Source organism: Tachypleus tridentatus, chromosome 9 (assembly GCF_004210375.1).
Source record: "Tachypleus tridentatus isolate NWPU-2018 chromosome 9, ASM421037v1, whole genome shotgun sequence".
NCBI classification, from domain to species: domain Eukaryota; kingdom Metazoa; phylum Arthropoda; class Merostomata; order Xiphosura; family Limulidae; genus Tachypleus; species Tachypleus tridentatus.
In genome coordinates, this window is record NC_134833.1 from 102169290 (window position 1) to 102183620 (window position 14331).

General features: G+C 33.9%; 1 protein-coding gene across 5 annotated transcripts in view; it reads left to right on the top strand.

Annotated features, from left to right (window-relative positions):
- The first annotated feature begins 1362 nt into the window (after positions 1–1362).
- LOC143225911 (uncharacterized) overlaps positions 1363–14331 on the top strand; it is a 70580-nt gene continuing 57611 nt past the window's right edge. For 2 of the 5 annotated variants that reach the window (XM_076456113.1, XM_076456114.1), the window contains exons 1-2: positions 11444–12291; positions 13032–13176. In XM_076456113.1, the coding sequence (XP_076312228.1) occupies positions 12272–12291; positions 13032–13176 (165 nt within the window). In that variant the 5' untranslated portion in view covers positions 11444–12271. Of the gene's footprint in view, positions 4129–8060; positions 8212–8719; positions 8772–11443; positions 12292–13031; positions 13177–14331 lie in introns of those variants that run through there. The other 3 variants (XM_076456111.1, XM_076456112.1, XM_076456115.1) reach the window with 3 other exon arrangements.

A 14331-nucleotide genomic window follows, 5' to 3' on the forward strand; every position in this document is an offset into this window, starting at 1 on the left:
CAACATTCACTATCAGTCTCCTTGTGATAGATACCCACCACTCCAACTGATAATAGCATAGTAACTTCTAATCGATTTCATTATTCAGTAGCATCTAAAACTCTGGCAACTTCAACTAGTACTATGTCTTAACACTTTTGATTAGTGACTGTTGCAGACTCTTAGAGGATTTTCCAGTCTTGTTGCAATGAACACCAAGTCTAATGGTTATCCTCTCCTGAAGACTAACAAAGGGAAGTTTTACAGTTTGGGGATGCCCTAGTTGTTGCTCTACTATTTAGACCAAAGTAACAGTTGGGAATGCAGACATGACTTTTTGTATCTGTAGCAAAAGTCTTTGGTCTAGGAGCAGACTACATAAATTTTCCCTCTCTCTCCACTGTAATTTCTCAGTGTGTGTGTTTGTAAATAGTATGTCCACTTTACACAGATTCAAATAGCATACAGGGAATACAAATGGGAAACAGAGAACCAAATCTGATTTCAACTATACAGTACTTAATACCTTAGTCTATGATAGTCCAATGTACGTACACTTAGCAAACAGATAAGTATGCCAAAAATACGAGAAAAGATATATGACTGATTTAATACTGGCACAGTTGTGTTACTTCATAATAGAAACAACGCTGTATTTACAACAGTAACATACAATTGAGCAAAAGGTCTTCACATTTTTCACTAATAGCAAACTTGTGTGTTTAACAAACAGCAACTGGGGAAGAGATGACTAGTAAACAAAGGTTCTCATATTGCATACTGTCCCACCAAACAGAACGATATAACATGACTGTCAATCCTACTATTCGTTTGTAAAAGAGTGTAACCCAAGAGTTGGCGGTGTATGGTGATGACTAGCTGCCTTCCTTCTAGTCTTACACTGCAAAATTAGGGACAGGTAGCGCAGATAGCTCTCATGTAGCTTTGCGCGAAATTCAAAACTATTGCATACCTTTAGTATCTGGAGAGTGAAATAAGTAAATGTATTAATTCTTACTACGACGCACAAATCAAATCGCTGAATGTAGTACTTATGGATTTCTGAGCAATTATAGCGCTGAAACAGGTGGTGAAAAGCTGTCGCCCTCCTATATTAGATAGATTATGAAAGCAGCACACTACTGAAAGGAAGTATATTAATTAGATACAGCATAACTGTACGTAGCGGCATGGATTTTGATAATACGTAGAAGCTTCAAATTTATTTTATTTTTAAATTTCGGATAAAACTACGCGAGAGCTATCTGCGCTAGCTGTTTCTAATTTTGCAGTGTTAAGGGTAGAGGTAAGGCAACAAGTCACCAACTCTTGGGCTACTCTTTTACCAACGAATAGTGGGATTGACCGTCACATTATAACGCACCCAATGCTAAAAGGGCAAGCATGTTTGTTGCGACGGGGATTCGAATCTGCCACCCTCGAATTACGAGTCGAACACCTTAACCATCTGGCCATGCCGGGCCCGAAGTTTTGAACAAACATCCTCTGTGTATGTACATATGCCTACATAAAGTGTTTTTGATTGTGCACAATAATTTAGTTAATAAGTGTCAACTTGGACACATTTAAACACCATGATTTTTTAATACTTTTCAGTGTATTGATTTCTCCAAAGAGTGATTAGACATATTCCACAAAATAACAGGAAATCCAATATAAAATATATTAAGGAGCAAGTCTGAATTATTTGACTTATAAGTGAGTTGAAATAAATGAAAAAAGTCTGCATACAGTATATAATAAAATACCATATTATTAGAGAAAGACGTTTTTATTAGTGAAAGCTCTCTCTGTACATGTTAAGAATCTTTGTTTATCTTAAAGTGTACAATATAATTGTTACACGCTGAGTAAACATAGCATTATATGCACAATAAGATAATTCTTGTCTTGATAGAGAGCTTCCTACCCAATTGACTGTTGATCTTTCCATTCGTAAAATAAGGGTGGTTATACCCTCGAAGTGGCCCGGCATGGTCAGGTGGTTAAGGAACTCGATTCGTAATCTGAGGGTCGCGGGTTCGAATCTCCCGTCACACCAAACATGTTCGCCCTTTCAGTTGTGGGGGCGTTATAATGTAACGGTAAATTCCACTATTTGTTGGTAAAAAGGTGGGTGGTTGTGACTAGCTGCCTTCCTTCTAGTCTTACACTGCTCAGTTAGGTACGGCTAGCGCAAATAACACTTGAATATCTTTGCGCGAAGTTAAAAACAAACCATACCCTCAAAGTCCCAGTGAAAACGATCACTTACTTTCACATAAAATATGCACCGTTATAGAAATATTTCCAACGAGAAGGCATAAAAGTCAACTTAGGTGAAGGATCCGGAACAATATGCATCTCGGACGATAGGAGCTATCATGGCTAATGTTCTATGTTAAAACTTCACGCAAAAATGAAGTTATTAAAATTTTAGTATCCAATATAGTAGTGAATATAACATCAGATACCACACTACGAATGAGGTTTTTCTAAAAGAAGCGATTGCACCATGAATGCTTCCATTTAATATGATTACTAGTTACAGAGGTTTTCGCTACCTAAGTCCATAAACGCTTGTTTAAGAGAGATTGCCGACAACAGCTAATATCTATATAGTGTTACTAGTATATAGTATTTGGTATTTAAAATCATAAAAGCCTCTTATGCTATTGAAATTCAAATATATTGCTACGGCTGAACATGTGAAACATAGTCAGCAACATGTTGCGACTCGAACCATGGAGACCCATCATGACAAACTGATTAAGGCGTTCGACTTGTAATCTGAGGGTCGCGGGTTTGAATCCCCGTCGCACCAAACTTGTTTGCCCTTTCAGCGGTGGGGACGTTATAATATTATGGTCAATCCCACTATTCGTTGGTAAAAGAGTAGCCCAAAAGTTGGCGGTGGGTGGTGATAACTAATTGCCTTCCCTCTAGTCTTACACTGCTAAATTAGGGACGGCTAGCGCAGATAACTCTCGTGTAGCTTTACGCGAAATTCAAAAACAATCGAACCATGGACTTTTCCATCTGCAGTCCAGCTCGCTAACCCGTACGTTATGCTCATCTTACATTTATTATTAACTTATTATTTTGTTGAAATAATACAGGAATGGTTTTTAATGTATTTGTAAATTCAAATTAAAACGTTTATTACAAGCTATAAATTCTTAATATATCGTGCTGCACCGAATGGAAGAATTGGTAGTCCAAATTTAAGAATGATATTATGTTTCTACACCCTGTATACTTCACATGAAAACATTTTAAAAGCTCTTACTTTATAAGTTTTATTGGTACATTTTGGAAAACTATTCTGATGATTTGTTTGCTAAAATAGTACTTATTGAAGAATACCAAATAAAAAAGTTTCAAAAGCAAGGTTTAATTAAGCTTGACTTTGTTTACAGTTCATTACAAAAGAATCTAACTCACGAATAATTTGCCAAGCTTATTTTAATTTTTCCAAGCATTTTGGTGTTCCAAATTCTACTGGACTTCTTTATTGAAAAGCGTCATCAGAAATTGCCGCTTAATCACAGAAAAATGAATTAACTGAACGATCATATGAATTAATCTGTTTCAAGTTAACAGAAGAATGTTACTTTGAAAAGCTGCCAAAGAAAATTCGTTCGTTATCTAATCGCAGTACAACCAGGTTGTTTATTTTACAGTTGTCGCATTTATATACACACACCTGACGTCACCATTGGTAGATAAACCATGCTTTGGAAAATACTCGATTAGAAATACATTATTCTGTGGTTAGCTGATGGTACCGATATTTTCATATCCTTCCGCTATAAATAATTCTGTTAGTAATATCACGATGCATAAACTTAATAGATAGTTAAAAAACAGCAATCGAAGCAAAAGTATGTATGTGTTATATAGCGTACCTTAATTCGCAGGACAAAATTACTGGAATGTTTTCAGTTGTGTTTTGTTAAAGCCTTCTGTTATCATGGTTTCACATACGTCTATATTTTGAATGAAAGCTAAACCGTATTTTAACCCTGTTAACGTTGAAGTATGAACAATACAAAGTACTTTGTTTTCGCTTTATACATTTTGCTTGTATTAACCTTAGCAAAAGGTTTGTTTACTACCAGTCTTCATGAAATCGCCCACGATGAAAAGGTAGAGCAGCAAGTATTATTATTATTATTATTATTATTATTATTATTATTATGGTTAGTTGTGTACTTATCCATTATCAGTTTACACTATTTCGTCTTCTTTCACGGACCGTATGTTATATATCAAGTACAATTATATTTCCACCAATAGAAAATTAAATCTAAAAAAGTATACTGCCAATTTTTCATTTCTTATCCTACAAACGTGGTTGTTAATTTTTTATGAGCTAATTGCCGTAATTGCTAATTTATTATAAAACAAATGAAGTGTTTGAATGTTTGTGTCAGGTTTTATATATGGGCCGGATTCTTTACAGAGGGTGTAAACAAACAATACACAGTCCACTTGTTTCAAAATAATATATGAAAACATTAAAAATTAAAATATTATATTGAAACAAGTCAAACGTATATACAAATGTGCTTTGCACTGTTGGCTATGGCATTTGTGTCTATCAGGGATGGATACAGAGGGGGGGATGGGGATGCACCCCCCACTGGCCACACCAAAATTGTGTAGGTTAATGGGAATTCAGAAATATAAAGTACTGATCATCTCAATTAGAATATTTTTGCTGTATATTTACTTGTAACATGTTATTTAGGAGTATATGAAAGTTCATTGTCACATGCACTATGTTGTGTGATTCAGTATAGTGCTGTACGATTACTTGTAACTTGATATTTTAGAATAAAATCAATAAATGAGAGTTCATAGTCATATGTTTCTTTTCTTTGTTTCTAAATTAATTCCATGAAATTTACGTTGCAGTAACAAGGAAAAGTTTAAGTCACTGTTACTTAGTCGATCATCCCTCCCCTACCAAAAAATCTTGTATCCACCACTGGTATCTGCAGCTTTAAATAATTGCCTCTTAACCGTAAAAGTCAATGCAGGCTACTTTAGTTACTTTATAAGATTATTTGACAAGATGAATTGGTCTTCATACTCTGTTATATAATACAGCCTGAGGTCTAGAACTTTCTATACACGACAATATGTTATAATCACTATATCAACCAAGCCAACCACTTTACTTCTAAGAGCAAGTGGAGCCCGCTAGTAGAAACTACATTAATGGGTCCAGACTGTAATTGATATCATGACTGATGTTTACAACTCAAAGCCTCAAAACGTGGAAGCTAACCAGTAGCTTTAGAATTGGTGAAATAGTCTCTTAACTAACATTCAACTTATTTATACTGATAGTAGTACGAGGACACAGTAAAAACGTAGTCTGAGAGTTGACGGTGGGTGATGATGACTAGCTGCCTTCCCTCTAGTCTTATGCTGCTAAATTATGGACGGCTAGCGCAGATTGCCCTTGTTTAGTTTTAAGCGAAATTCAAACAAACAAACAAACAATATTTTTTCTTCTTTTTCAAAACTAAACTTTTGACATAGTAGACAGAAACTACGTCACTCAACTAGGATTTCTTATAACATTTTATGTGGTAAATATTCCTGTAAAGTATAGCATACTACCTTGAGGTATACATTGGTATTTTCAACTGGCAACCAGGTGATGCTTTGAAAAAATAATGTCTTTTGTTTTTGTACTGTGAGATTCACAGATAGCGCTTGAGACGTGAAAAGAATGACATTTCTCTTTTCAGCATATAATGAGATGTCTTCTCAGTCTGGAATATGATTGACTTCATTAAGATTTCATACTAGTTTGATGAAATTGGAGTTATTCAATAAAGGCACCACGAGATATATTAATTTTTCTTGATTTTTTGTTTTAAACTGTTGTTTATAAAAATAAAAAAAACCTGTTGTTTCACTGCATTTAATTTATGTCTCATGTCTTTCTGTGCTTCAAATTCGACAGAACTCAAATTTTCACAATAAAAAAGATTTTTTTATGATATTTGATCAGTTATTCAGCAGATAATATGTTTTCAATCCAACAGCTAGTTGTTCTAAAAACAGTAAACAAACAAGGCTGGAAATAGGGTCTACAAAATTCCTATTTTGACTCTATGTCTGCAGTACTTATCAATTTTAATAGAGTCAGAATAGGGATTTGTAGTTTAAAAAAATAATGAAGACACGACTTTCATCCTTGTCCCTGCACTTTTTTTTAATCCATAGTTATAGGCCTGAAAATATAATCTTTCTATTTTGATTCAAATTGTTTCTGTACGTTTTTGACGCTATCTCTCTTACTAAATTTAAAAAAAAAATAATTCGACAATTAATTGTTACGTTTTGAAATGCTTTATCGTAAAGTAATATGTTTAACATAAACTACATGACCAAAGGTTTGTGGACACCCGACCATCACACTCATATGTGCTTGTTGAACATCTCGTTCCAAAAACATGGGCATTAATATGGAGTTGATCCCCCCCTTTTCTTCTGCTATAACAGCTTCCACTCTTCTGGGAAGACTTTTCACTAGATTTTAGAACATGGCTGCGGGGATTCGCTTCTATTCAGCTACAAGAACATTAATGATGTTGGACATTGATGTCGGGCGAGAAGGCCTGGCTCGCAGTCGGCGTTCCAATTCGTCACAAAGTGTTCGATGGGGTTGAGGTCAGGGCTCTGTGCAGGCCAGTCAAATTCTTCCACACCAGCCTTGGCAAACCATGTTTTTATGGACCTCGTTTTTCGCACAAGAGCAATGTCACACTGAAACAAAAAAGGGCCTTCTCCAAACTGTTGCCACAAAGTTGGAAACACACAATTCTCTAAAATGCATTCTATGCTGTAGCATTAAGATTTTCCTTCACTGGAACTAAAGAGCCTAGCCCAAACCATGAAAAACAGCCTCAGACCATTATTCCTCCTCCACAAAACTTTACAACTGTCACTATGCATTCGTCCGTGAGACTGCCAGATAGTAAAGCGTGATTCATCACTCTAGAGAACACGTTTCCACTGCTCTAGAGTCCAGTGGCAGTGTGTTTTACACCACTCCACTCCACTGGTGATCTAAGGCTTGTGTGCAGCTGCTCGGCCATGGAAACCCATTTCATAAAGCCCCCGACGAACAGTTCTTGCGCTGACGTTGCTTTCAGAGACAGTTTGGAACTCGTGGATAGACGATTTTATGCAATGGGTGTGGGTGAAATAGCCGAACCCACTAATTAGAAGGGGTGTCCACAGACTTTTGGCCATGTAGTGTAGATTAGAAGTACAAATTATTTTTTTATGTTAGAGTGGCAAGTGAAATTTAAGTTTTGACAGACTGAACGACCTAGCTTTAGATTTCCTTTTTATATAGGCATGGTATGGCCAGGTGGTTAAAGTCCTCAACTCTTAATCCGAGGGTCGCGGGTTCGAATTCCCGTCACACCAAACATACTCACTCTTTCAGCCGTGGGTGCGTTATAATATGACGGTCAATCCCACTATTCGTTGGTAAAAGAGTAGCCCAATAGTTGGCGGTTGGTGGTAATGACTAGTTGCCTTCCCTCTAGTCTTACACTGTTAAATTAGAGACGGCTAGCGCAGTTAACTCTCGTGTAGCTTTGCGCAAAATTCAAACCAATTCAACACAACCTTGTCCCCCGCTAGTACAGTGTAAGTCTACGGATTTACAACGCTAAAATCAGTGGTTCGATTCTCCTCGGTGGACTTAGCAGATAGCCCGATGTGATTTTACTTTTAGAAAAAACACACACACACACTTTTAATATTGGCAATATTTTGTTAAAAGTGAAGGAACAAATGAGTTCTTCGTGTTTTATATAATGTTTAATGCATTAAATGAATATCTTTTTGTTTAATGTGGTCAAATTTAATATTCCATTCATGGTAGCATACATTTTTATGTCGTGTTTAATATTTTTTATAAATTATTATTGTTATTTTGTTGGTGAAATTATGTTGATGTTTAAAATGAAGATTTCTTGCCTTCATATATTTTAATTTTTTCTTCAAAAATAAAAATGTAATTCCAAGATGTTTTTGTTTTAAAGCCAATACATAAACAAGAACGGAAGAATGTTAAAAATAACCGAAATGGACAATATGGGATTTTATATTACTTATTAACAACACCTTCCAATGGCTCAGCGGCAGGTCAGATGTCTTACAGCGCTGAAAATCGGATTTCGATACCCGTGATGGGTAAGCATAGATAACCAACTGTGTGGTTTTAAGTTTAACAACAAACAAATATGGTATTTCTAGAAGCATAATTAAATATGCAAGTTACTGAGAAGCTTAGTCACTTAAGTTAAAAATAAGTGTAATGAATATAAAGTAATAACATAAATTTCAATAAATAACGTAGTTTGAAAACCCACTTACTAGCATACTTGCTCAGATTTCAGCTTTCAATAACATTTGTTTTTTGCAAATGGAATATTGTTTTCTTATTTTTCATTATATCATGCATTCTGGTTTTCTCAGAAAGTCAAGTGATGGAGCTAAAGGACAGTTGTTACTTCTTTCTAAAGTCATAAATATAAAATATAAAAAATATTTTTTTCATTAATAATGCAGATGTAGCTTATTTCTGTTGTTTTCTCGAAAAACATATGCAATCATTAACTTTAAATGCATGCATGATGTTTTCAACAAAAATATACGTAATTGGTAATTAAATGAGAACTCATTTTTAAAAATTGAATAGATTGTGAGAACTGGAACATCTGGGATTTCAGAATAAAAGAACTGGAAAATCGGTAAGAAAAATAACTTCCATTGACATTCACTGTAAAATTTACCTATTACGTAAAATATTTATTTGTGATACAAAATATGCAAATAATAGACCAAGTACTGTAGTATTTAACATATTTTGTTCTTGTGCTGATAAACGTAAATCAGTAATGTGTAAGAATACGAGAGAAAGTTAACCTAATTTTTAAGGTCATTTGTTGGATTTTTATTAATTTACCCTCAGATTACTGACCTGTTTTTATATTATTCACAACCAGTGGATTCCACATACTTCATAAATATCACTAAATTTTGTGTTTTGCTTATTACAATGGTCAGTGTAAAGAAATGATTCCAGTAGTAATTAATATGTTTACTTTCAATAGTGCCCTGACATGGCCAGGTGGGTTAAGGTGCGTTACTCGTAATCTAAGCGTCGTGGGTTTGCATCCCACGTTGCACGAAACATGCTCGTCTTTTCAGCCATGGGAGCATTATAATGTGATGGTCAATCCCACTATTCATTGGTAAAAGATTAGCCCAAGAGTTAGAAGTGGGTGGTGATGACTAGCTGCCTTCCCTCTAGTCTTACACTGATAAATTAGGGACGGCTAGCACAGATAGCCCTCGAGTGGCTTTGTGCAAAATTTAAGAAACAATACTTTCAATATTGATGGTATTTTTGTCTGCAGTTTTCATATAACTCATGCTGTTAGGTACTTTGTGACAAACGAAAAAAGCTATTGACTGACAAACAATTTAGCGCCTAAATATATACAAAACAAAAGAAAAAAAATTATAGAAATCATTTGCACTTCATCAGGAATTTTTGAAGTGAGATGCTCGTATAATTTGGCTTTATTATATACTTGGTTATTTGTTAAAGAATATTTTCTATCCTCATTGGAGTTATCAATATGTTCAAATAATCAACAATTTTTACAGTTTTGAAAGAATATAATACGAAGGCTGTTCAAAAAATACGCGGCTCCAGTTGGTTTCAGGGGAATCCGCTTGATGTATCTAGGTTCGCACAGATCAGCTGATTACGACGCCATTTTCCGATTGCAGATATCTTCATTTGTGTATTAGCTACGCGGTTTTAAGTGAAGTGCGATTTTTTCGTTTGGCGGATTTCAGAATGAATGACCTGAAGAAGCAACGACTTGCTGTGAAATTTTGTGTTAAACTTGGAAAATCTGCGACTGAAACTTTTGCTATGCTTAACACGGCTTACGGTTATGTTGCTATGAAGCGTACGGCATGTTTCAAGTGGCATGAACGTTTTAAGGATGGTCGACAGTCCATTGAAGATGATGAGCGTCCTGGACATCCTTCCACGTCAACTGACGACTCACACGTCGACAAAATCAACACCATAATGCGGGCAAATCGACGTCTGACTGTCAGGAAGCTTGCTGAAGAGTGTGGGATATCAATTGGATCTTGTTACGAGATTTTGACCGAAAAATTGAAGATGCACCGCGTTGCTGCGAAATTCAGCCCTCAGAACTCGTGAGTTTTTGGCCAAACACTTGATCACTGTTCTTCCCCCCCCCTACTCACCTGACCTTGCTCCTTGCGATTTTTTCTTGTTCCCGAAACTCAAAAGACCCTTGAAAGGAAGAATATTTGAGACGATTCTCGAGATTAAGGCAAATGCGACGAAGGAGCTGGAGGACATTAAAAAAGAAGCGTACCAGGACTGTTTCAACAGGTGGAAATACCATTGGGATAAGTGTGTGCGTTGGGGAGGAGAGTACTTTGAAGGGGTCCCAGACCTGTATCTTCTAAATAAAGTACATTTTGTTTTATGACGTCAGTCCGCGTATTTTTTTTAACAGACCTCGTAATAGGGTTGTTCCATCATCTACTCAAGGATGTTCTGTGTGTGTATAACATAACTCTGCTTCACACTAAACTTGGTGTAATATTGTAAGATAAACAAGTAAGTCAACTTGCACCCTTGTAAGGTCATACAATTAAGTTATAAAAATCTAAAGTGTTGTTAGTAAGTGATCTATCTCATCCAACTTTTAATCTATTTTTTTTCTCAAAAAGTGTTTTCTCTGGTGTATTGCATTGCCATTTCATTGGAAATTGCATAAGAAGGTCAAAAAATTATACATATATGTAAAAAATTTGGAAAATAATTAACTTAAATTACCTTTTAACAAAACTCTTTGCTTTTGGGTATAATCCTAAAAATAATTTTAAAAACTTCTTTGTAAAGGTTAAACTTTTTTCTTCTTGTCTACAGAGATACAAAAAGTGATATTTTTTTATATGTGGTCAAAATAATTAAATACAGTCTACGGTCTACTAAGGTCTATACTATGTAAAAACTACACTGACAAACACCACACCAACATTATTTATAAAATACAATGTGATAACTGCCACGACTTCTATTTTGGAGAAACAAGTAGAAAAATGGAAACCAGATTCAAAGAACATAAAAAAGTCACCTTCACACGTTTTCGAACACTGCAAGTCAAATAAACACAACATAACCATAGAAAACACTCAAATACAAAATAAAGAAACAAACATAAACAAACGCAAAATTAAAGAAGCATTACTTATACAACAACTTAAACCCAAAATAAACCAATATAAAGGAACGCCTTTATACCTATATTAATGTAATAAAATAAATAAAATTATATATTCAAACATCTAATACCGCCCTCTACATTTCGACACACAGTTACACAACCCCTTTCAAACATGTGGTCAGCTTCTGGTCAGTTACCTCTTTCTTTGTGAACCTGACGATGACCGAAGAAGGTCGAAACGTTGTTCGCTCTTCCATGTAAAATATTTTCTCAACCCAAACGAGCCGTTTTTGCATATAAACAGTCTACCATTTCTATCCCAAAGCTGTAGAACAAACATTTTATATTAACTGGATAGTATGTGTAACACATTATCACAGCCACAGAGGGTAATTTTCTTTTTGAGAAAAACTAAAATAATCTTTCTTCTTTCTCTGATTCAAAGTTCCCTCAAACTTGTAATATTGTCCATAGAAACTGATCAATATTTGAACATTCTTTCTTTCTGTCCATTGTTACTGATGATGATTCATATACATGGCTCATTTCATTAAATATTCACATGTATACAAGAACTGAAGCTTCTTCTTTGACAGATGTCTTCTTCAGTTTTGGCCAAATAAATATTATCCCAAAAGATTTTCAGAGGGTGTGTGATCTAATGATCAAAAGATATAAACTTCAACCTGTATCTAGGAAGTGAATTGAATCTGTGTAGCCATTATGAGCCCTGAATAGTCTTTGCTCTTGATTTTCAGCAATTATTCACGAGAAAAATGATGGTTATGTTGGAAAAAACTACTCTTTGTGAACAAAAACATTTTGCAGGCTTAAAATCTGACCCTGCTTGTTTTACTTTCATTTGATTTTATATTTGTCCTACAATGTTAGAGTTTTTTGAGCATCATTTGTAACTTAGACATGCAACAAGTTATAATAGTGTGCAAGTGTTCAAGCCTTTAGAAATGTTAAGAGGAGAAATAAGGTAATTTGATCTTGTTAGATGGACTGACCATTGAAATATTTTCATCAGGTATTTTTAAAGGACTTGTCAGTGAAAGAACAACAATAGGTTGAATTAACTACAACCATTTTGGTCAGTTTTTAGAATAATATTTAGGGGTAAACAAAAAATAAGATATGTTTACTTTTTTTTTGACTTGAGAGGTAAATCTGTTCATATTTATTCATAATTTGGCTGCTACATTAACTATACTTGTCAGTAACATACTTTGAATAGTCTATTAAAGGTTAGTAATAGTGTAATAAAAATATTTTCCTAAAGTAAATTTATATAGATGTAAAAGTTCTACAGTTGTGATAAAATATTTGTGTTCAATATTTAATTAGTGTCAAATCTGTAATAAATCAAGTAGTTTTAAATACCATGTCAAAAGTTGAAAGATAATATAAAACTTGAATTCATTGGTATACAAATTGTATAGTATTCATTTTATGAACCAAATGAGCATTCATGGCAAACAAGGCATCACAATAATTTGAGAGTTGTCTATTTGTGAGAGTCATACCAACATACTATTATATATGGTTAGTTATGAATTTGCTCGTGAATTTCATTGTAAATTAGATTAGTGTGTGTGAATTAAATGTGTAGTAGGTCTGATATTTGTTGTTTGATAAATAATGTCTGTTTGAAAATAGTAAACTTAATTAAATGCTTGTACTGTTTAAGAATGAAAATGCACACAGTTTGTATTTTTATAGGTCTGTAACACTAAGCTTCAACTCATATCCAGTGGCCTGTTTCATTGAAAAATATAATGTTTCTCTGTTTTGGTTACAAGATGAAGAATGCAATATGTCTGTAATAAATGATCTAAACCCAGTTTATTCTTCAACAAGCAACCAGGTAAAAATTTGTCTTGTAAAAGACTTTTAAACAAAATTAAATAAAATAATTGCTTACCTATTATAACGAGGTGATGGTCAGTCCTATAACCAGAACTAGATTAGCAAGATTTATTTTCAATTTGTGTATTTATTACCTCTGCTAGATTTTTTCAATACGTTTAATAATTTTTTTCTTTACTGTGTCTTTATTTGTTTACTATTTTCATTTATATACTTCAAAGTGTTAATAATATTTTACAGTTATTTTGCATGTACAAACTTTTTGTGGATAACCTCATCATAATGGCTGAATGTGTAACATAGTATAACTATTTCTAGATTTGTAAAATTATTTTCATACTATTCTTCATTACTAAACTACAAAAAAGAAATAATTTCAAAAAGTAGCATTTTAAATTTTATGTTTTAATTGTCAAGTGTAGTTTTTTAATCTCTGCCTGTCAAAACAGTATCTGACTAAAACTTTACTGAAAAACAACTGAAGATAGATTTACAGTATTCATACACAAGGCTCATCATTCTCATTCTAGAATAATTAATATGATTTCTATACATATTCTCAGTCTGTAGAGGTAGCATCTATAGTACAATTTTTGTGGACACTGGAAATTAACGTATGCTCTGGGATTGGAAAGTTGTGTACGAGTTTATTGTGTTATTGTCTAGATCAGATGAGCATTCTTGTGCTACATGTGTTAGAATAGAAAGGAACACTGTAACAGAAGTGTTTAAAACTTTACTTAACTCAAACCCTGGGGAGAGGTATCCACAAGTTTGTTTCATTTATGAGCATCCTTTGTCAAAATTATAAAACTGTTAGTAAAAAAAAAATACTTTTTTTCTGACACTGTATCTTAGAATGCTTTGATATTGGTGTAATTTTTAGTAAAAGCAGTAACAAAGTTACACATTTATAAAGTATGATTGCATATTAAGAAACGTTTAAGTGATATCTATTGAACCTGTTGTAATAATTTTTGTTTTCACTGATACAGATGTCTCATTTTGGTTTTTAGCTGTTGTTTATTTCCAGTTATATATTTTATGAATCTTAACAAATATCTCAGGTTTTAAAATAATTATGGAATGATATTTTACCATTAACTCTTTCAGAATGTGATTTTATAAAGTACATGAAACTATGAGAAAGTGT